This window comes from Rissa tridactyla, chromosome 4 (assembly GCF_028500815.1).
Source record: "Rissa tridactyla isolate bRisTri1 chromosome 4, bRisTri1.patW.cur.20221130, whole genome shotgun sequence".
In the NCBI taxonomy this organism is placed as follows: Eukaryota; Metazoa; Chordata; class Aves; order Charadriiformes; family Laridae; genus Rissa; species Rissa tridactyla.
Window position 1 is genome coordinate 72,946,543 of NC_071469.1, and position 20,304 is coordinate 72,966,846.

At 40.9% G+C, this 20,304-nt stretch overlaps 1 protein-coding gene and 1 non-coding gene across 13 annotated transcripts in view; both read right to left on the reverse strand.

The window, feature by feature from the left end:
* Window positions 1-20,304, reverse strand: part of CNOT1 (CCR4-NOT transcription complex subunit 1) — a 59,887-nt gene that overhangs the window by 26,369 nt on the left and 13,214 nt on the right. For 6 of the 12 annotated variants that reach the window (XM_054197772.1, XM_054197777.1, XM_054197770.1 and 3 more), the window contains exons 8-21: window positions 18,861-19,029; window positions 16,581-16,707; window positions 16,174-16,284; window positions 14,861-15,031; window positions 14,176-14,303; window positions 12,922-13,162; window positions 11,224-11,343; window positions 10,011-10,133; window positions 9,626-9,777; window positions 4,917-5,067; window positions 3,358-3,559; window positions 2,830-2,976; window positions 1,580-1,704; window positions 511-797 (exon numbers count right to left, since the gene is read on the reverse strand). In XM_054197772.1, coding sequence (XP_054053747.1) covers window positions 511-797; window positions 1,580-1,704; window positions 2,830-2,976; window positions 3,358-3,559; window positions 4,917-5,067; window positions 9,626-9,777; window positions 10,011-10,133; window positions 11,224-11,343; window positions 12,922-13,162; window positions 14,176-14,303; window positions 14,861-15,031; window positions 16,174-16,284; window positions 16,581-16,707; window positions 18,861-19,029 — 2,254 coding nt within the window. The remainder of the gene's footprint in view (window positions 1-510; window positions 798-1,579; window positions 1,705-2,829; window positions 2,977-3,357; window positions 3,560-4,916; window positions 5,068-9,625; window positions 9,778-10,010; window positions 10,134-11,223; window positions 11,344-12,921; window positions 13,163-14,175; window positions 14,304-14,860; window positions 15,032-16,173; window positions 16,285-16,580; window positions 16,708-18,860; window positions 19,030-20,304) is intronic. The other 6 variants (XM_054197782.1, XM_054197776.1, XM_054197773.1 and 3 more) reach the window with 3 other exon arrangements.
* Window positions 4,459-4,594, reverse strand: LOC128909694 (small nucleolar RNA SNORA50). Its single transcript, XR_008466469.1, has one exon. It is a non-coding gene; the product is annotated as a small nucleolar RNA SNORA50 (small nucleolar RNA).

Consider the following 20,304-nt stretch of genomic DNA (forward strand, 5'->3'; position numbering starts at 1 on the left):
AAAAGCTCTGAGAAAGCTTTTTTTTTTTTGAGATACTTTCTGCCATACTTGATTTCTGTGTAAAACCAAAGTCCTAGAGCTTACTTTCTAGCCAGTCTTTCACTAACAAAGAGCACAAATAGCACTCCATTAGAAGGCACCCGTAAAGCTTAAGTACGTTCACCCCATTTCTAACAAGACGACTGAATTATTCACTGACTTATTTTTATATTCAACACTTCACTGAATTATTTTTATAAGCAAAGTCCACTAAGTAGTTCCAGCATCTCAGTTCGTCCTACAAACAGTACCTACAGGTACTACATTTAACGTTTTGATTTTAAGAGAAAGTCACCCGTTAACCAGCATATTTTGTTTCAGCTCAGTGTATCTTTAAAGTAATCCTGAAAGCTGAGATGTGTAAATTGCTAACACACATAGGCAATCTTGTACTGTGTAATTAGAACAGGTTCAGGGTTAGCAAGACATTACATGTAGTGTTACAAGCGTATTACCAAAAACCACACTCACCTATTTTTAAATCTATCTAGTGCAGCAATACCAAAATAGTACATTTTGGATGCAAAAGGCTTTCGTAAGGCTTCAAGAACATAGCGCAGGGCAAGGCCCAATGCCATATAAGTAACCAGTCCTTTCTCTATTATCCCACCAAAGAGGCAGGCTGTTATGTGCAGCTCTTTATCTGGGTACTGGGGAAAGAAACGGTATTCCTCAAACAAGTTCCTCAGCATACAGTTAAACACTTCTCGTTCCCGTTTAATGTTGGAGTCCTTAAACCTCTGCAGCATTTCCAAGACCTGCAAAGAAATTGGAAGTTGTTACCAACAGATTTGCTTTATTTCAGCCCTTCTGTGTCTTCAGGTTTCAAAAGCACTTGCACCTACTAAGGTAAATTGCACTACCACAAGCTAAACTGCAAAATAACTGCTTCAAGAAAACCATGTTTTGGCCAGTAGACTCTACATGGCTACGACGAGCTTCCTCTTCAGACTTTAGTTTTCTTCCCTTTCTTTTAAGTAACTGTCTTCACATAAAACTGTGACCGCCTACTCCATTGCTTCAAATTAGAAAAATGAAAATTAACGTTCAGTGTCTTCCATAATTTATAACCACACAAGTACATTAAAGTAAATTTGACGTACTTCAAAGAGCGAGTACATCAGACTGATAATTACTCTCATAGAGACTAACCAAAATAATTATCAAAGCTCAGACACCTTCATATATTTCAAAGTTGTAGTCATTTTCAGATACTTTAAAAACAAATATATTCCAAGATTTATACAGACTGTTTAAAGGCACACTTTAGCCCTTATTTTGAACACACAAGCTTCCACTCCACATTAAGCTCTTCCCATTTAGCATCATTTTAGGAGCGTTAATTAGATATCTAAAGCCTTCAGCCCACAGAATTCAAAGCTGAATGTAATGATCAACTGCAAGTTTACTGTGAAAGCATGCCGTCTTAGAAACACACACTTTCAACCAAGCAAGAAAGCCAGCATCTAGCACTAGCCCTTTATTATCTTCCACTAAAACTAATACATGAAGGAATAATTACTGCTACAGAAGAACTCACCTCATCTACGGACATGGTCGGATGTGGTGGATGGTTGTAAATGCGCTGGAAGTAGCTGTTTGCCTCGTCATCTATTTCTTTGCTAAAGTGCTGATTAGCCTCTGGCCACACCTGAGATAAGTCAGCTGTTAAAAAAGGGAACAGGTATCATGCTCAGAACAACTTCAGGCAGTCAGGATTTCATCTAGTCCTTTACAACTCTTCCATCAATCTACACAGAATCTGCTAGCTCTCCTAAAATGCAGGATATTTAACCTTTTCAATAGACAGGATTGTTTTTTAAGAATCTGTTTTCAATATGTTACATTTACGCAAAAGTAGTAAGACAGAATTAACCTCATACTGTTGTAGTCCTAGAACCCGTTGCATCCCAAGCTAACCTCAACTGACACCTAAACTAAATGAATGCAAAACAGACTAGAATAAAACATGCTACACAACACTAACATGCAGACAAACTTTCACACAAACTTTCAGGCCAGCCAGCAAGCTTCAAGCAAGTCGATACTGAATGCTCAAGCCCAAAAATATAAATCAACAACAGCCACCTCCACTGTACCCCTGTAGAGATTGGTAACTTTGCTTTTATGGAGGAGCTATCTAAGGAGACATGTAATAACAGCAATGTGAAAGGTTTGGCGTATGGCTATGCTTCCTAAATGCAACATTTGATCGCTTAAACATTCCATTGTGAGCATACTTCAGAGGCATAAATGAGTTAAGGATAATGGCTCACTGTTAGGAACCAAATTATTCCTTCCAAAAACCATCTTCCCACCAACTTTTGTTAGTCTTATTTGTATCCAGTGTTGCAGTCTAATTTACTGCTTCACCTGGCAAGTTCTCTGCTGCAACAGGACCATACCCAGGTAGCTTTGTTTAACCTTGTTACAAACAAAACAAACCCCACCCTCTTATCATAGGCATACGATTCTCTGCAAAGAGCAGGACAACACTTTTGTTCAAAACACAGAACAAAAAAAAGGACATAAATACACTATTCATGCAAATCTGTAACACTATATTTTTAGGCTAACAGCTTTTTTTCAATCCCCCCCCCCCCCACCCCCGGCTACTTGGCAGACTTTTAGTGTAGATGTTTAGAAGCTACTTTTCCAGGCTAATGGCATAATACTAGGGCCACATTTCTAACATTTGCCACCTAAAGATCCAAGCCTCCCCTGAAGGAAATGCAGATTAACTGCAGACCACAGTCACACTTCACAGCCACAGACAACACTACCACTTACAAGGTTTCATCTTACTCTGCTGGAATGTCGGCTGGTTCAGTCCAGATGTGCTCAGCTTCCTCTGCACGAATGGGTCGTTGTTCACTGCAGGAAGGCCCAGGGCTCCAGTTCCTATGCCAGTCAGGCTACCCGTAGTAAGACCACCTACTGAAAACCAAACAACTGGTCATCTCAGTTGCATCCTTCCCAGTACGCACTTCTCAATCCCAGTACTTGTTATTTCCAAGCTGTACAGCCTCATAACTGTCTAATATCAAGCAACTCTTTACCTCTGTCCCAACATAAAATAACACTGCTAAAATCCATCAAAACACTCACCCCTCTTGACTCCCAAACTTTTTCACCTATTGCAGCTGCAAGCTCCTGAAGTGCTGTTTCAGCAGTGACGTAGGAGCGAGGACTGTGTAATTCCCTCCCACATGAGATGCAGCTTTTGTCCAGTATTTCTAACCGTGGCAGTAACAGCCACGTGGCAAGAATAGCTCTGCTATGTTAAAAATACCAACCGCTCCACCCGAACAGCAGTACCTGGAAGCTGTGAAGAGAGTCCTCCGATGCCGCTGAAACCTGTTGTCTGATTTTGGGTGGAAAGAGGGGGAAATGCTTTTGCTGGTGACTGAGGAGTACTGAATGCAGAGCCCAAGTTCGGAGGGAAGCCTTGCATGCTCTGGGTATGAGGAGCAGCTGAGCCACCTAAACTAAGAGATGCCATTCCCGCAAGGGAGTCGATCTGAATGGAGAAAGGAAGATTATACACAGACATCCACAAACCACAATCAAGCTGATTTTTGGCAGGTTTTGTGTAAGACAGCTACAGATCAAAACACTCCTAAAAAGAGCTTTTCTGCACTGTTACTTTAAATTCTGACGCCATCCAGATAACCCCCAAATATTAGTTTGGCTACAGATTTCACTTTTTCTTATACAATCCCATAAAATCCTATTCTATCAGAGGTTTTACAGAAAGGATGATTGTTCCATAGTCGCCAGTTAAGTGTAATACAACCATAAATGCTAAGAAACAGCACGTAGATTTTTATACTAGACTAGTTTATGCTCTGTAGTTTGTGACCTCAGACCTCATCCCAAGACTTATGAAGGCTATTTCATATCAAGCTTACAGGGTGTTTTTGAGTGTCTGAAGGATCCCATTATGTCCACTTTTCACAGCTAAATACCTGAATGCAGTCTTCAATAAAAAGCACTAAGACCTGGGTGATGAGGAGGAGGGAAGGCACAACACCAGCTGACAAAGCACCAAGTTAAGAGCTCCTGACTAGGAACAGCAGAAAACTGCGTTATCTACCCAAAATACAGCACGACTACAGACTAACATCTGCTGCTCTATTTGTTCACATCAGTTATTTGCAGCAGGTTGCCAAGATATTTGGTACATCTGACGAGCAACTTCAATAAAGCAACAATTTACAAGGAAACTGCTCTCTGTATTTAGCTTACGTAATCTAGTGATGCTTCAGACATTCTTAAATGCTGAATTGCCACTGTTTCATGTGAAAAACTTGTCACCGCTTTAAAATCTGCCATTGAACGTAATTGCTAGAAGCAAGACCTGTCTGTAATGTGTTGCTCCCAGAGGAGGAAGGGATGATGAGTGGCAGGGAGTAACTTAAATGTACCTTGTTTTTAAAAGAGCAGTTCAGTTGAGAGCTGAAGAGCCCCAGTTATAACAAGTCCTTACGCTCTAGCACTGCTGCTTGGCCCGTGAAGCTACAAACAAGACACATCAGGTTCAAAGGCAGTGCTTAATTCTCAAAAGTCTTAGTAAATTTCAGCACTTTAAACGAAACCCTCAGTTATTTTAAGTAAATTAAATCTCTATCCCTCTCCAGTGCTCCCATCCTGCTATACTTCAGTTACGTCTTACAGACATTTGTGAAGTGAAAGACAGTTCTGAACTACAACCCTCCGGCTTATTCTGTAGTTACAAGCAAGTTATCTAGACATGCAAGCGTAGAACTAAGGGAGCCAGATGATGCTTTACTTAGTCCTGCTGAAAGAGCTCAAATAGTGCAGCAGAACTAATCCTAAATCAACACCACCTTCTAAAAACGCAGCACGTTGTCTACCTGTACAGGAGAGATGGCATCCAAGCTGCTGGCACTGGGCGGACGTCCTTTTGGCATGACTCCAGGTGGTGGCTGTCTTGCCTTGTTCATGACATTACTGCAGTTTGCTACCATGGTGAGGATCGTCTCTGACAGCTCCTGAGAAACACTCCTAGAACACAGAAGTAGGATAGCGAGCCATGTAACATTCATGAAGCCAAGGCCCCTACCTTACTTGGTTTTCATACAGAAATTGGGGCCACGTTTCGCAAATAGAAGTTGCAAAACAACCCCAGCAGAAGCTACACGGTGTTATTTGCAAAATTTGCAGCAGAGCATGTCCCAAGAGAAATGGCTATATTTAAACAGAAAATTTTAGACTGTAGTCCTAAAAATTAATCTCCTATAGATTATTCCTTTGTTTTCAATAATCCAAATACTGCTTTACAGTTACCCCAGCAAGTGATGTCTTACAGAAAGCTGGGATATATACCTACATGGCTCTAGCAATCCTTGGAAGAACAAGACTGTCTACAACAGTCTGTCTGCCCTTGTCCACGTTATGGGCTATATAGAGCTCAGCCTCAGGAATTAAAACACACAGTAACTGATGCTATGATCTCTTGTCTAAATCTGCTCAAGGCTCCTTCCTGTCCCCAGACTTCACTATTTGTGATCATTCCCATTCTGAAACTCGTTACACACAAAGCCTCTCCAAAAGGGGAGATACAACATGACTAAAGCTTGATGACTACATGACTACACGCTCCAAGACAAAACAGGATGAGAGGTAAATACCACCACCTGATTCACTAACATTCATCTGTCTATAAACTGAAAGACATGCTTCACACACTAACATTAAACCAAAACACAGACAGGGAAAAGCCAACAAAAAACTCAAACTCAGGCATGAAGTCATTGCACAATCAAGAGCAGTCAGTACCTCTTCCCAAAGTATTCCATGTCTGACTGCCAGGTTCCCAAACTGGAAGGAAAGCCAGCTCTGCCACTGAAATACCTAACCACAAACGTACTAACACAACACTAACATTTTCCTTTCGGAAAATACAGCCAATTATTTACAGCTTTCCTGAACTTTAGTTCCACCTTTTCAGTGAGGACAGCTAAAGGAGAAGACTCCTTCCTGTAACGGTGCAACTATACCAAGGCAGCTTTGTTAACCTTGTCTGGAGATTCCTCCTTTTAATTGAATTTTCACAAGATTTTAGTGCGCAGCTGTTGGGATGAGGGGAAAGAGAGAGGAACCACCCTGACAATTAAGGCAGATCAGCCTTCAGCTTTGGCAAGTATCCCATTACAGACTAAACAGAGTTAGGGGCTTCCAGTTGTTCTCCAGAGCCAGTGACCCACCCTGTAGTGTGGGTAAAAGCTCGCCTGAGACAGAGAGGGCAATCTAGGAAGATTCCATGGGGGAGCACGTCTCCACACACAGCAGCAAACATTTTATCAACTGTTTCACAAGCTGATTCCTTTACGTGCTTTAACATCCTCTCACCAAGGCCTAGTGTCAAAAACCTTAAAAGCAAAGGGCTTGGGCAGGGTGTATCAAAAAGTGATCAGAAACCTACCTTCAAAAAAATCCCAAAGGGATTTCTGTTCTGAGAAAGCGAAACCAGACCTGAAGACAGAGCTCTGAGCACGGCACACGGTAGGCTCAGTACCTACAGTATGTATTTGTCAACACCCCAATGCCACAGCCTCAGAAATCTCAACATTTAAATGTATGTATGACCAATTAACAGACAGCACAGTTTTTTCCTGATGCAGGAGGCATTCCAAGATCACACAGCACTGCAGCTAACCGAGGAACAGGACTGGCAACTGAAGAGATGACTTCACACATGGTTATCACCCTCAATCTTTCACCCTCCCCTTTTTTTTGGTAGCAGTTAAATTCAGTGTCTTTATGCTTCAATACTACAGCACACTTCAGTAAAACAAATCCTAATCTGCTGTAGATAATATGGCAGCCCCCAGCGAAGACTAAGACAGCCTTACAACCCCAGAGTTTGATACTCATGGTGACCAGTTAGGCCATTCGCGCTTTGGAGCGAACCACTAACGTTACGTCCTGCCATCTAGACAGACTGAAGGTTAACTGTTTTATCATGTCAAAAAACCACGCTGCTCTATCAAGATGCAAACACCACAATATCTTTAGATAGCACAAAACCGCAGGTTTTCACAAAAAAACACGTGCATTTAAGGGAAATTAATTGAAAAAGAAAGTAGGTGTGCAGGACTTGATAACTAGATCTTAAAGAAAATGTTCATCTTTAAGTTCTACGTAAAAATATATTCAGGCATCTAACAAAATCACAGCCATTCTCAGAAGAGAACTAGGGGAAAACCGCAGGAAGGATAACTTTGAAATACAAGTAAGGAGGAAAGCCAGGGCCAACAGTCAGCCAGCTCTAAAGGAAAAAAACCTGTCAGCTTAAGGGAAGCTCTGGCCTGTTGGAATAACAATTTCACTTTTTTCTTTTTTAACCCATTTTTACAGAGCAAGGAAAGGCCTTTTCATTCCCCTAGGCACGGGTAGCCAGAAGTCTCTTCCCTTCTTGAGGCAAGGACCAAGAAGGAATGACCATTCCTTGGACTGTGCTGGGCACAACAGCATGGAAGAGGCACTGCCACCCCTCTCAACTCACTGCAGCTCCTTGAGGGAAGGACTTCTCATTAGCAGTTTGCTACCAAACCACAGGCTTGGTCAGCCTGAGGTACCTGCAACTACCCTGACTTTACTTGAAAACCACTCAGTAATAAAAGGAACATTTAACTTCTTTTTGAAGCCTCACTGCTACATGATGCCATAAATGCAGTGCTCACCAGTGATAAACAAGTTGCAGGAAAAATAAAGTCTCGGCCACCAGGACCCTATACATGTTCTAAGAAAAGTGTTTCCCTGGACACAAAACGGGACAAGAAATAACTACAGCCTAATTAAAGAGCAGGCTCCTAAATCAACAGATTTAGAAGACGGCAGACTTCAGCTACTGAAGTGGAACTACTCTCCCAGGCGTATTTAATATTTACTGCGATTTTAATCTTCAAGTCTTTACAACGCCTGCTTCCATTCGTGACTGAAACCTAAGCTAATCAAAGCAATTGCTTCATGAAAGAAATCCAAGCATTTTCTTTTTAAAGCTCAAAGAGAATAACTAATGGGAAATGACTGCAAGTAGGTCACATTCTTGCATAAAAGGGAATACAAGTAGCTATAAAAAGAAACCAAAAGCTGAGAGAATTGTGCCAGTAGAGAACTAGTGGCTTTTGGAATTAATTGAATAAATAAAACTTGGTAACACATTAGGATTCAGAACACAGTGACATTAGATGCAAGTCAAGCCTACAGTTAACTATTAAACTTCTAAAATCTGGATATGGCAGCATGCAAAATAATGAATGTAAGTTAATTTGTGAACTAGAGCTTCACAAGACGTACTCTGAGTTGAAAAATAATAGCCATTTTTTCAGTCCAAGAGGTGTGCTAGACTATTATATTTCATAAACAATACTGCAACCGCGTTTTGAAATTCAATCACCCAGGTCCCAGTAGAAATCAGGAGACTTCTTTCTCCTAAAAAAATCTTACAGGTACCTCAAATTCCCTTCCAGTTCAAATACAAATTGTGCCAGCTCTGTGTCGATACTCATTTCTTAGCATCGACACGAGAGCCACAAATCATCCTGGATACCTTTGAAATGTTTCTTTCATCTGTCAAGACAATGCTGGCTATGCCAAGGGACACAACACAAGCCTTAGATCAGGTAACATGCACTCGGGCATGCCAGCCTCTTCTGGTGTTAAAATTTAACTCCAAAACTGGCACTATCTCCAGCTTTCAGTCTCTCTGGCTCACAGGTTGCACTATGCTACGCCCAGTTATCTTTGAAATATTGCTGCAGTTAAGTACCATCTTGATCTGACAGTATTAAGAAGTGACACCACAAATATTTCCCAACAGTCATTTTTACTAAACATTAACACAACATTCAAAAATTGATTTGTCCAATTTCAGTTTCCATTAGTCTTTCTGTAGCCTACCACTCTCTCTAGCAGATCACCACAGCTCTCTAGAACCCACACGTTTTTCTTGTGGACTTTAGCTAAATAATCTGATCTGCAAAAGATCTTAAGATATTTTCCACCCTTTGACTACTGTGACACTGTCTCAAACAAAGACAAAGAAGTTACACATGTCTAGTTTCAGTCGCAATTACATTACAGTCACCACTTACCACTTTTCTCCTACACGTAAGGATTGCATTAGCCCTCTCTGCTGGGCCAGTAACCACACAGGGAAGCACTGGCTTAACACAAACACAAAATCCTTTATACAGTCACTGTTTTCCAAGATGCTGTCCCATTCTGTAGTTATGGTCTATATTCCTTTTAGTCCAAATTACGGCCCTGTATCTTAGTCATTAACAACCCAGGATCTGGCTAACCAGCCATCCCCTGGTTATGAAGATCACCTCAGCTGTTTGATTATAAAGACAAGAGCACTCTTTCAAGCTCTTGTGATCTAGCCTACAACGGAAGTTTCAGTGCAAAATTAAACATGCTACTGAATCTATCCACACAAGCTTACATACTCTCGTTAACCCCATTCTCCATGTGAAATTCTAAACCACCTGTGACCGTGTGCCAGCAAACAAGTTGCAAACAGATTACACATTCCGGTAAGCAATATAATCCTTACCCAGCACAAGCCTGCAGACATGCCAACATAGTCGCCAAGGTTTCTGGAGGAAGCTGAGCACTTTTGGGCTGATCTTTTTCTGGAGCAAGGCCACCCAGGATAGATGGACATCTTCTCTTTAAGAAAGTCATACAGGCCTGGATGAAGGGCTCCTGGGGAAAAAAAAAATGTTATCTTAATCTCCCAAACTGCATCCAAGTCACTATTTCAAACTTGGCAATTGCATCGTGGAAAGAATTGCACTAAGCTATTATAGTTCAGTGAAAACATTGAACTATCAAGACCATGGACACTTTCCACAACTTTAAAGCTACTTATAAAATTGTTAGTGACTTAAGTTAGCCACCAATAGAGTGCAGAAATAAAAAGAAAAATCCTGCTTTACCCCATGCTCCCGAATTTTATCTGTGAGCCATTTGTCAAGTTTGAGGTATTCCCGTCGAGAAGCAAGTGCAGCAAGGTCAATAACAAAGGCAAATGGAGTACCATTTAGCAGCATTGACAAGGCCTAAAGAAAAAAAATCAGAAGACTACTAGTGAAGACACAAGGACACCCTTTCTCCTTTCTTTTCTTTCTAATCCCCATATACTTTTTAGTAAAGAAGTCTTGCTATCACATGCTGCTATGCTTTCTTTGTCAACAAAAAGACTAGTACTATCAGCTAGACTGACTTACAGCTCGCTCGTGAGACAAATAAGCAAGAGCTCTCGTTTGAAAGCATGACCCTACCTTCTTCGAAGCGACCTTGTGCTGACAGTTTTAAGTTCCTCTATATGAAAATCCACCAGCAAGTGGCCGAGAGCTACCAAGTTGATACTGCAACAAAATGAATCAGAAGAGCCTAACATCTCCCTGCAAACAGAGCTCAACCCCTTCAGAGCCACTTTGAATGTATCTGCTCAAAGCATTCGTCTTTGAACACAGTAACTGCAACAACAAAACTGACTTCAAGCAGCAGTTGGTGGGTGCTCTTGCACTTCAAGACACCCAATTATTTTGCATCTAACTTTAGGAAGCAATAAAGGCCTCGAAGAAGCCAGTCACAACTTTCAGTCTCTTTTGTGAACATATAAAACAACTGAAAAGTAGCAGTATTCTTAAGAAATCCCTGTTTCATTAAGTTTAGCGGTGCCACCTTCACACAAATGTCTGAAGGGTATTTTCTACATTCCCATTTCAATGGTATTCAAGGTTAAGAGAGTCAAAGCTCTTCCTGGATTTACAGTACACTCACAAAGCAAGCAGTTCTATTATACTGCTTCCAAAGTTACTTGTCACTAAGCCACAATAACCAGCTCTACTGCAAACACCAAGTAAAACGTCTTGGGTTCACAACCAGACAGGCTAGAAAGCATCTGCAGTCGGATACCGCAACTCAGCTGAAAAGCACTTAAAGTCACACAAACATAGGCTGGTTTGTTTAGTTTGTTTGTTTTAAAATGAGGTACAGCAGCAACAACTGAATTCAGACAGGCTTAAACAAAATAATCCTTACTAAATTAGTCACGCCTAAGTTAAGCTTAGCCTTTGTTAAAAGATGAGCAAGTCTGCATAAGACATCAGACAGAAAATAATGGCAGTGCTTTGCAGAACTTACCTTCAAGTCTTGTGCCACATCAAGAATACGTGACAGTTTTGCCTGGTCATACTGCTCCCCTCTCATGTACCATTCTGCCATCGCATGCATGATAAGCTGTCGAATCGAAGGAGACTGACCCTAAGGAGAATTAAATTAGGATTGTACTTCATGCCTCTAGGAAAAGGACTGACTCTGTGAATGTTAAGTAGGATATTTCACCTCTAAAGCTTAACACGCAAACACATTTTCTCTTTAGCTTCAGAACTTAGCTTCTGAGTTGGGCTCTTACTGTACAATAATAAACTACTCAGGAGCTACAACTAATGGATGCAGAGCGACTATGAATGTGAAGTATGTACATCCCCATCTCTTTCCTACCCCTGCATGGGTCTAACTCCTCTCAAACGTAGAGAAATTGCTTTTGGAATATGCAAATCATTTACAACATCTTATGCCTGACATGATGTCCTAAAGTGAGAATTGCAACATTACACCTTAACGTGTAAAACAAAGCATGGAGTTCTTTGCTCACACAGGGGCAACTTTAAACTACAACACAATTAAGATTTTGATCGCAACAAGGGTTTTGTTTAAAAGTTCCCTCATCCAGGGAAGTGAAAACATCCTCAAGTTGCAGATGGCACCATGTCACATGACAGCCATCATTTTGTACTCTATTCTCAAGCCTACCCTGTGGAAAAACTGCGTATTCTGCCATTTCAAGACCTTATGCCAAAAGCACATCACTTCTACCTCACTGCCCCATTCTTCAATTAGAAGACCTTTAACAGGAAAAATATAAAGTGTTCATAGCACTTCGGCTAGCAAATAGCCTTAATTTTGCAGTGAATGCAGACCAAGACCTCAGAAGTCAAGCTTCTTATCATTAACTCTACTTGAACAGGGCAAGATGTTTCCTAATGCAGATTCCCCCCCACGCCAGAGGCTTCCTCTGCCTTAAGCCTCTTCTTATGACTCCTATTTGCTTAGCTACCAACGGACACAACGATGAAGGCCATACCAAGAGGCAAATCCATAAAAGCCTATTTGTTTGCCCTTTAAAAGCACAGGATTTGCATATGTAGTTACCCTGTCTCTACATAGAAGCCCTCCTTGAAGAAGTTCAGCAGCCAGTCCCAAGTTTGCAGAAAACACCCAAGACTCTTAAAACTCATGGTATAAGTAGTTTCTTTATACCTAGAATAGTCTCCACCTTTTAGCAAGTACAATGGAGATTGTTTTTGTTTAAACCTCCTCACCTGTTACTGCTTCAAGTTTCTACACTTTCAATGTGGGAGACTGAGAGTTAGGTGGGGGGGTTGTTGCTGTTTTGGGGTTTTTGTTGGTCTTTTATTTAGAAAAAAATAAAATAGAAAATCAAACTTTGGTTAAAATGGAAAGGTAAAAAAAAAATTAAAAAAAAAATCAAACTTAACTTTGGTCTCTCTACTTTTCCAGGAATATTATCTCAGTGAAGATGATTTCTTAGTTCCAAATAAGTTTCCCCCAAGAAAATCAAATCATGACAGTTTGCTTCAAGACAGGGAGACAACAGCTTGGATTTCTTTGCACAAACCACCGATAATTTACCTCTTGGGTTTGAAATTACCTAGTTCATGAGCCAATACAAGCACTGCTGTTCTAACCGTTCAACCCATTTAACAAGCTTTCAGTTACGTGAACAAACTCCAGGCACACTCCAGTGAAAATCCTCACCTGTCCATGCCACGCGTAGTGCAAAATGATGGCAGAGTTGGGGTGGTTGCCAAGGAAAATCGGCATGAGCGTGGAGATGAGTTCGTGGCGCAAGGTATGCCAGGAAGTGTTGATCTGCAGTAAGGCCAATACCAACATATCTGGGCAATGCTTGATAGGAAAACTGAAGAGCTGCTTAACCTGCTCATACTGTCCCACTTCTGCCAATCGTAACAGAGATTCAATCAAATCCAGGCTCTTCCTAACAAAAGAAAAAAAAAATAGACAAGCCACCCCCCAAAAAAGTTACAAAGTGGATTACAGGACCCTGGATTCAAGCATTTTGTAGCAACAGCTGTAAGATGATATAAAGTAACATCCACCGCAAACAACCTGATATTGCAGCTCTTATCACATACAATTAGGCCTACAAGAACATTCTCAACCATAAAAAACAAACTCCCTTTATTTTGCAAATGAATTTCAGCTTAAGAGCTTCTGATTGTGTTAGGGAAGAGGGAGAATTGAAAGCTGATGTTGAAAAAAATTCAGCTTGAGGTGGGTCACTTGGATAATTTAGCTTGAAAAATATTTCCAGAAATGGAAAACACTTTTTTTTAAATACCTCTGAGTCCCCATCTATGAAACTTAGTGAAAATATTCTACTTGCTTTGTCTGCTTTACAGACAACTAACCAGTGCCACCTTCTCCCACTTCACCCACAATCCCCATCCTCCAATTCCCTTGTTTGGGCCATACAATGGAAATAGAAGCAAATATCTTCACTGAAATCAGCAAAGAAGGAGCGTAAAGGTCAGCTTGGAAAGTCACGCTAGTCAGCTTTATGCACTCATTCAGTGATAACTATATAAATTTACTATTTAAATGCCAGGACTTCTTTCATACAAGTAGAGCAAGTTTCTCTACTGTCATCCTGGGATGGACAGGTTTCAATTCATACCTCTTCAATCCCCTCCTCTCAGGTCACAGTTATCTGCCAAGATACATTAGCAGAAATTCTCCGGACAGCCAGACGACCCCAGTAAAAGCAAGAACTGGCAGTACATTTTCAGATCTTATAGAAGTACGTAGGAAGTTCTGATAATATGGGAACTTTCACTGATCAAACATGGAAGAAATGCTAACGGCTGATCTACTGGGATGTACACGCAGCTACAAATAAATCTGGCTGCATGGAGATAAAGCTGCATTTGACCAGAAAAGTAATCTCACTCTAAATCTAGGTAAGAAAAGCAACTGAGAGAGCAGGTTTACCATGTGGCAATTTCTCGATTGTCATCCTCTGGTGGTGCTTTCAGGATGTCTGTGGCAACAGTATGACAAGGGTAGTCAGCAAAACAGAAGATTTCAGGGCTTATGAGGGAATGTTGAATGAAGGAGAGCTGGAATAGAAGACATCAAAAATACTTTAGAATTTCAGGTTCTTTGCACTTTTATCAACCGCCGTATTTTTGGGAATGATGCAAATCAACAAAGCAGTAGAGATGAGCCAAGATTTATTAACAGTATGTTTTATGCAAGACTGAACCTCACACTTCCCCTCCCAGGACTTCGCAAAGTGACGGATACAGGTGTGCTGAGGGTACTTGTTTGCACAAAGCTGGGTTTTGCTCTAGCCTTTTTGCGTAACCAAGTAAAAACCTCAGAGCACAGCCATGCAGCAACAGTTCTACACTCAGCTGGGTTACACATCAGAACTCTGCTAAAACCGAAGGCTTTATTACACATACAGCAAGTGACCATCCCCCCCAAACAATGCAGACACTGTTCAACGAACAGACTGTACTTCACTAACGGACCCGAGGCCTATACCTTACAGGCCAAATTCTCAAATGTGGCTTGTCTAAAAATTCACATTACCAGTCCACATTTGCCATTCAAGAAATTCAAGAACTTTGCAAATGTTACACAGATACAGCAGAAACACTGCTAAACCTACCTGGCCCTCTGCATGCTTCCACGGTCTGTATATGGCATTCACTGGAAAAACTTCCATGCCCAGCCCCCTCTGGATACCAAACACTACAATATGCAGGCCCTTGCTGTCACGAATCTGAAATCCCGGATGGTCCAATTCATAGGTTACTACTTTGAAGTCCAGGCTAGGATTCTGCAACCAGAAAAACAGAGCAGTCAGCCTTGAAGATTACAACTTTCAATACTCTGTTAAGAGTCCCTCTTCATCAGTATTTTATCCAGCTTAGCATTCACTCGACTTTTGGTTGAAAGCAAGTTTTTTGTTTTAAAAAGAACATGATTTAAATAGTTCTGAGAACTTGACGCATGTTTGGAAGTAGCATGTGAAAATGCACTTCCCCCAGCACTACAGGCAGTAGCTGTCTTTCATTAAAGTATCTTCAAAAAAAAAAAAAAATCAACATTCCAAATCCACCCAAACACAGAGCTCCTTTCTTAGCATGCTAACTCATTCCTTTTGTAGGCTTCCAGATGCCCTCCAATAAAAGACAGAAGGGTCTGACCTGCTGGCAAACAGAACTTGCTTTTCTTTTTGAAGAATGCACACTGCAAGTACTTGTAAAGCACCTATTAGATTTTCAGCAATAGTGTGAAACCATAAGCATGAGGGAGCTTGGAGGAACTATGGGGGGAGACAGATGAACGCCAACGACAAAGCCAGTAATATGTTCCAAGGTTTAGAAAAACAAAACAATGACTCCCGCATAGATTAGAGGGAACATACAGAAGAAAAACCTACCCAATATAAGGTAGGCAAAGGAAATAGTAGTCATGTTTCACTGAGTTAATTAAGCAGCAATTTTTGTAAAGCGGTGGAAAAACTTTCCTATTTCCTACACGTCATTGTACGCAAGCAGCATTTACAGTTTGGGAATGAGCAACTACAATTTTGTTTCATTTTCATCATTAATGCCTACAGTGAGAAGCTTTTCAAAACAAGGTGCCTGATGCACAAAGTTTTCCACTGTCAGAAAGAAGTTCAAACACAAAACCCCTCAGAGAACACATGCTGGAGTACGTGGGATCAGTGCGGAATAAATCTCAAGTTGCATCCAAGTTAGTCATTCAGGCAGCTTTTACTTCTGCCCAATTCCTCAAATTATTCTTTTTCATGAGGAAAAAAGCACCAATCACTTAAGCACAGCGGTGCAATTACATTAGTGAGATTCAACAGCATTCAGGCTACTAGAACCTTAAAAAGCTTTATATTCACACTGAGACATGCCCTTTTTTCAGATATTCCACATAAGAGACCAAGATGCTCACAAAACTTACCAGCTCCTTAAGAACATCAATTAAGACCTCCACATTCCAGGTATGGGCTTGTGCTCCATCACTTTTATCTTTCCCGTCACTCCAAATCCCACTGCCAGGAGCCGAAATAGACTGCAAGTTAAATACACTCAGTCAAATACTAGTTAAAAATAAAGCAGCCTCAAATGCCACTAACTACAGAACTCCCAGCGCTATGAAGGTAAGCAGAAGTTCAGACCAGTAACGACACCAGCTGTGCACTTCTGAGACTCTTCCATTCAAGAATGTATTATAGACAATTACAGCAGAACAGTTAGAAATGGGTTGAATAATAAAAGCAATTTTTAAGTTAATAGAGGCTGGCATTTTAACTCCTTATTTTCTGCTGAATAAAATATACATAATCCCCACGCCAGTAGTCCACTCACTTGTAATGGAATACCATCCGTCAACCCCGAATGAGTTCGAGCCATCATCCCCAAAACCCTGGCAACCTGGGCAGCTGTGACTTCCCGAACACCAAACTGCACGATTATGTTGCGACATTCTTCGACACTAAGATGCAACAAAACAGAGAGATCTTAAAACAAAAGCAGGTTTCACTGTGGCACAACATAAGACCTAAGCAAGACCTGGGAATACAGTTGGGACCAAAGAGATTGTTGGGAGAAACTAATTGCAGACTGTAAAATATTTACTCCAGTTACATTAGTCAAATGATCCAACACAAAAAAATCCTAGGACAAGAAGGAAGAGAAATTCAATAGAAAGTCTGTGTAAATATTTCCATTTCTGTGCCTTGTATTCAATGCAAAACTAAGTCTACTTAAGTGAGAGATGTTTCCCAGGCCATTCTCTGTCAAAGTAAAAGCACAGGGTAGGTTTGGCAGTGCTTTTTGTTAAAAGCACTTCCATGTATTGACCTGTGATACCAAGCTTCAAAGACTGAAGTTTTCTGCTAACTGAAAGTGAAACAAAGGCTCTGAGAATGCACATTTCAAAATGATGTGTGCTGTTCAAAAGGTAAACCGGAAAAGTGTATGTCTTTTAGCCTGATGCAAGCTGTGGCGTCTCTGATGAGAGGTCACTAGCAAAAACCTTCAATGAGACAAAAGAGCGAACAACGAGCAAAGGCTTGAGTTCCAATTTTAGAACCAAAGGCCTTTTTTGCAATTTTTGTTTCACTTTTCAAACACTTCATAATTAGACCAACAATTTAAGATTTATACAGCATCAATACAGCTCAGGAAAAAGGTTTTATTAACAGGCCCACATTAACAAAGGAAATAATTTTCAGTTATCTTCCAACACATTTGTATTGTGTGCTTCCGTACTTCACTGTATAAACAGAAACTTAGGTTATTATCTTTGAGATTTGATCACCTCCCCAAAACAGTCTGTCTTTTAAAATACAGACTCATTTACTTCTCTTACCTTATGCTTCTTAAATGAATCTTCCTTTAAAAGAACTGTTTGGTTCATCCTGAGGACTAAGACTAAGTCCCTCTTCAAAACCAGCCACACTTGCAGGCTCCTGGTATCACTACCAGTATTAGAGCACTACGCTTAATCCTTAAAAATGACATTCAAAAATTGAGCTGGATTTGTGCAGATAGCAGACAGACAGCAGGAAATGAGCAACCTGGTCTAGTGGGAGGTGTCCCTGTTGGAACTAGATGATCTTTAAGATCCCTCCTAATCCGAACCATTCTAGGATTCTAAATAAGCCTTTAACATACTCAAATTAACTCTTCAATAGACAGCTTGTGTCTAAAATCTAGCTTCTCCTTCCACTTTTCTGGTAGCTATTCCAATTCACCCGTGTATAGAAACAACTAGCCCATGTAATGCAACACTTGCGCTAGGTGCTACAAGCAAAGATCTTCAGTCCTGCTGACACCGCTCCTGCAAACTCACACAGCTCTAGGGACGACAGCCCCTTTCACAGGCTCCAGCAAGGCAAGGTTGCAGAGCTGCCTGTCTAACATTTCAGACTGGGGCAGAGAGGAAGAATATGGAACACTAATGAAGATGTCTATGAATATACACACAAACCCAGGGTGAGTTTAAGACAGCTGTATTTTTACCAAAATAAGCCTGAGCAGGCAAAGACAGATGTAGCTGTCAAGATACTTTGCTTTATTGCCACCAGTTCACTATCATAATTAGATTCTACAGCTACAAATAATCTCAATCACACCCTGTACCAATGCTGATCAAAACCCAATACAAACAGAAGGCTGCTGCTGGTCAGTTCTCTTGAAGCGAGACAATTAGCTTCAGTTCTTCTGTAATCTATTTCATGAGGACAGTGAGCTGAGGACAAGAGCAAAGCTTTTCCAGGAGATCCTCCTGGATTCCAAAGATCCAGGAGGATTTAGTTGGAATTTATGCCTACCTAGACACTTTGTTTTTACTTAAAAAAAAAAAAAGGGTATGGTCAAATTCTTATAAAACCTTTACAAATGTGAATACCTTTACCTAGTGTTTCTCACCATGACAAAATCCCACACAATGTCAACAGACATACTATACACATTAGAAGAAAGTAAAATATAAAAGAAAAATCAAAACAAACAACCTCATAATACTTAATGAGCTTCTAGGTATTTTAGTACTTTAAGTGTTCTTTAAAGAACACTTCTCCCTCAAGAAAGAAGAAATCCACCGCCACCCAAGATGCTTGAAAATTACATTTTCTTACAAACCTTGTACAAAAACCATAGCCAACTTCTTGCATGAAATCTGCCAGAGAACTCTCCATCATGGTTTTGGCTATCCCTCCAGAATCAGGCAGGATCCTGTCCATTAGAATGTCCCGTTTTTCAGGGTATAGAAGTGGTGCAAGCACCACAGGGCAACGCTCCTGGGGAAAATCTAGAGGCAAGAGTAACAAAAAAAAAAAAGGCATCGAAACCCCCAGAATACCAGTTGCATGCAAACGACTACTGTGCTAGAGTTTTCCTACTGCTGCAGGGCACTTCTGCAGCATTCCCTCCATCCCACCTCCCAGTTCTTTACTGGCACTTGGATATTCCTTGAGAACAGGAATGTAGAACAGAGTGCGTTCATACAGGTTTACTGCGGCTGCGCTGGTGGTAAGTTTAGAACTAGACTGTCACTAACAGCAGTCATGCAAAAAACGCACAGAGCAGGAAACAATACAGCAGCGCAGCAAAAGCCTCTCCTCCAAATCAGGAAGTATTAGGAAACAAAGGATCTGCTACTGAGTGTAGGAAACCTAGCAAATCTAAACCACGCACTTGGCATGGAAAGGGAGACTACTCCCTTCTTCCTTCCAGGAAAGCAAAGTTTGAGAGAGACACAGTAACAAGAGGATCACATGTGTGGGTGTGAGTTTTGCTCAGCAGCAAAGGCACCTTATGGGTGGGCCTTCCTGAGACAGCATTATCTTTAAGGTGATGCAGAATGTCTCCATACCCTTTAGGGCCATTCAGAGAAGAGTTCCCAATCTCCCAAAGCAAAGCAAGGGGAATTACAGAAGCTGAAACATTAACACTCATTAAAGCAAGCGTGACCTAAGAAGTTACACTTAAACAAATAGAACAAATATTTTGCTCTTGTACAAAGGGTGCCTTCCTCTAGGTCTGTGCAGAACCCAGGAGTGAGTAGAGTTAAATTCAGTTAGCTTCTCCAGTCCAAATCCTCCTTATTCTGATGGATTTACAGTAAACACTGTTGTTTCAGAAAGGAAGAGATTACCACATTGATAACGTCCCCTGCCTTCACACAAGGGCCATGGTAGCTTCCAGGAAACGAACCAGAATTTTATTCAAAAGCACTTCCCTCACTGTGATAGAGTTCCCTCATAGATCTGCACCCAATGAAAACAACCTAGTGCTTAAAACCCACCTATTCGAAATGGTCACGCGTGTTCCTTACACTGTAAGGATTCAAGTTTTTCAACTACAGCGCTCTGAGTTGCTTTAGTTAAATCCCCAAATACCAACCCATACCAGCAAGGAAACACAGACTTGAATATCCCCCACTTAACACGTATTTATCACAACGTACTTTTCAAAAAGCCAAACGTGAGACCATGTTACTGCTCACTGAAACACAGTATATTATGGCCAGATGCCAGAACAGCGGTATCTGTCAGTTTAGAGTTACTTAGTTCTATGTCCCCAC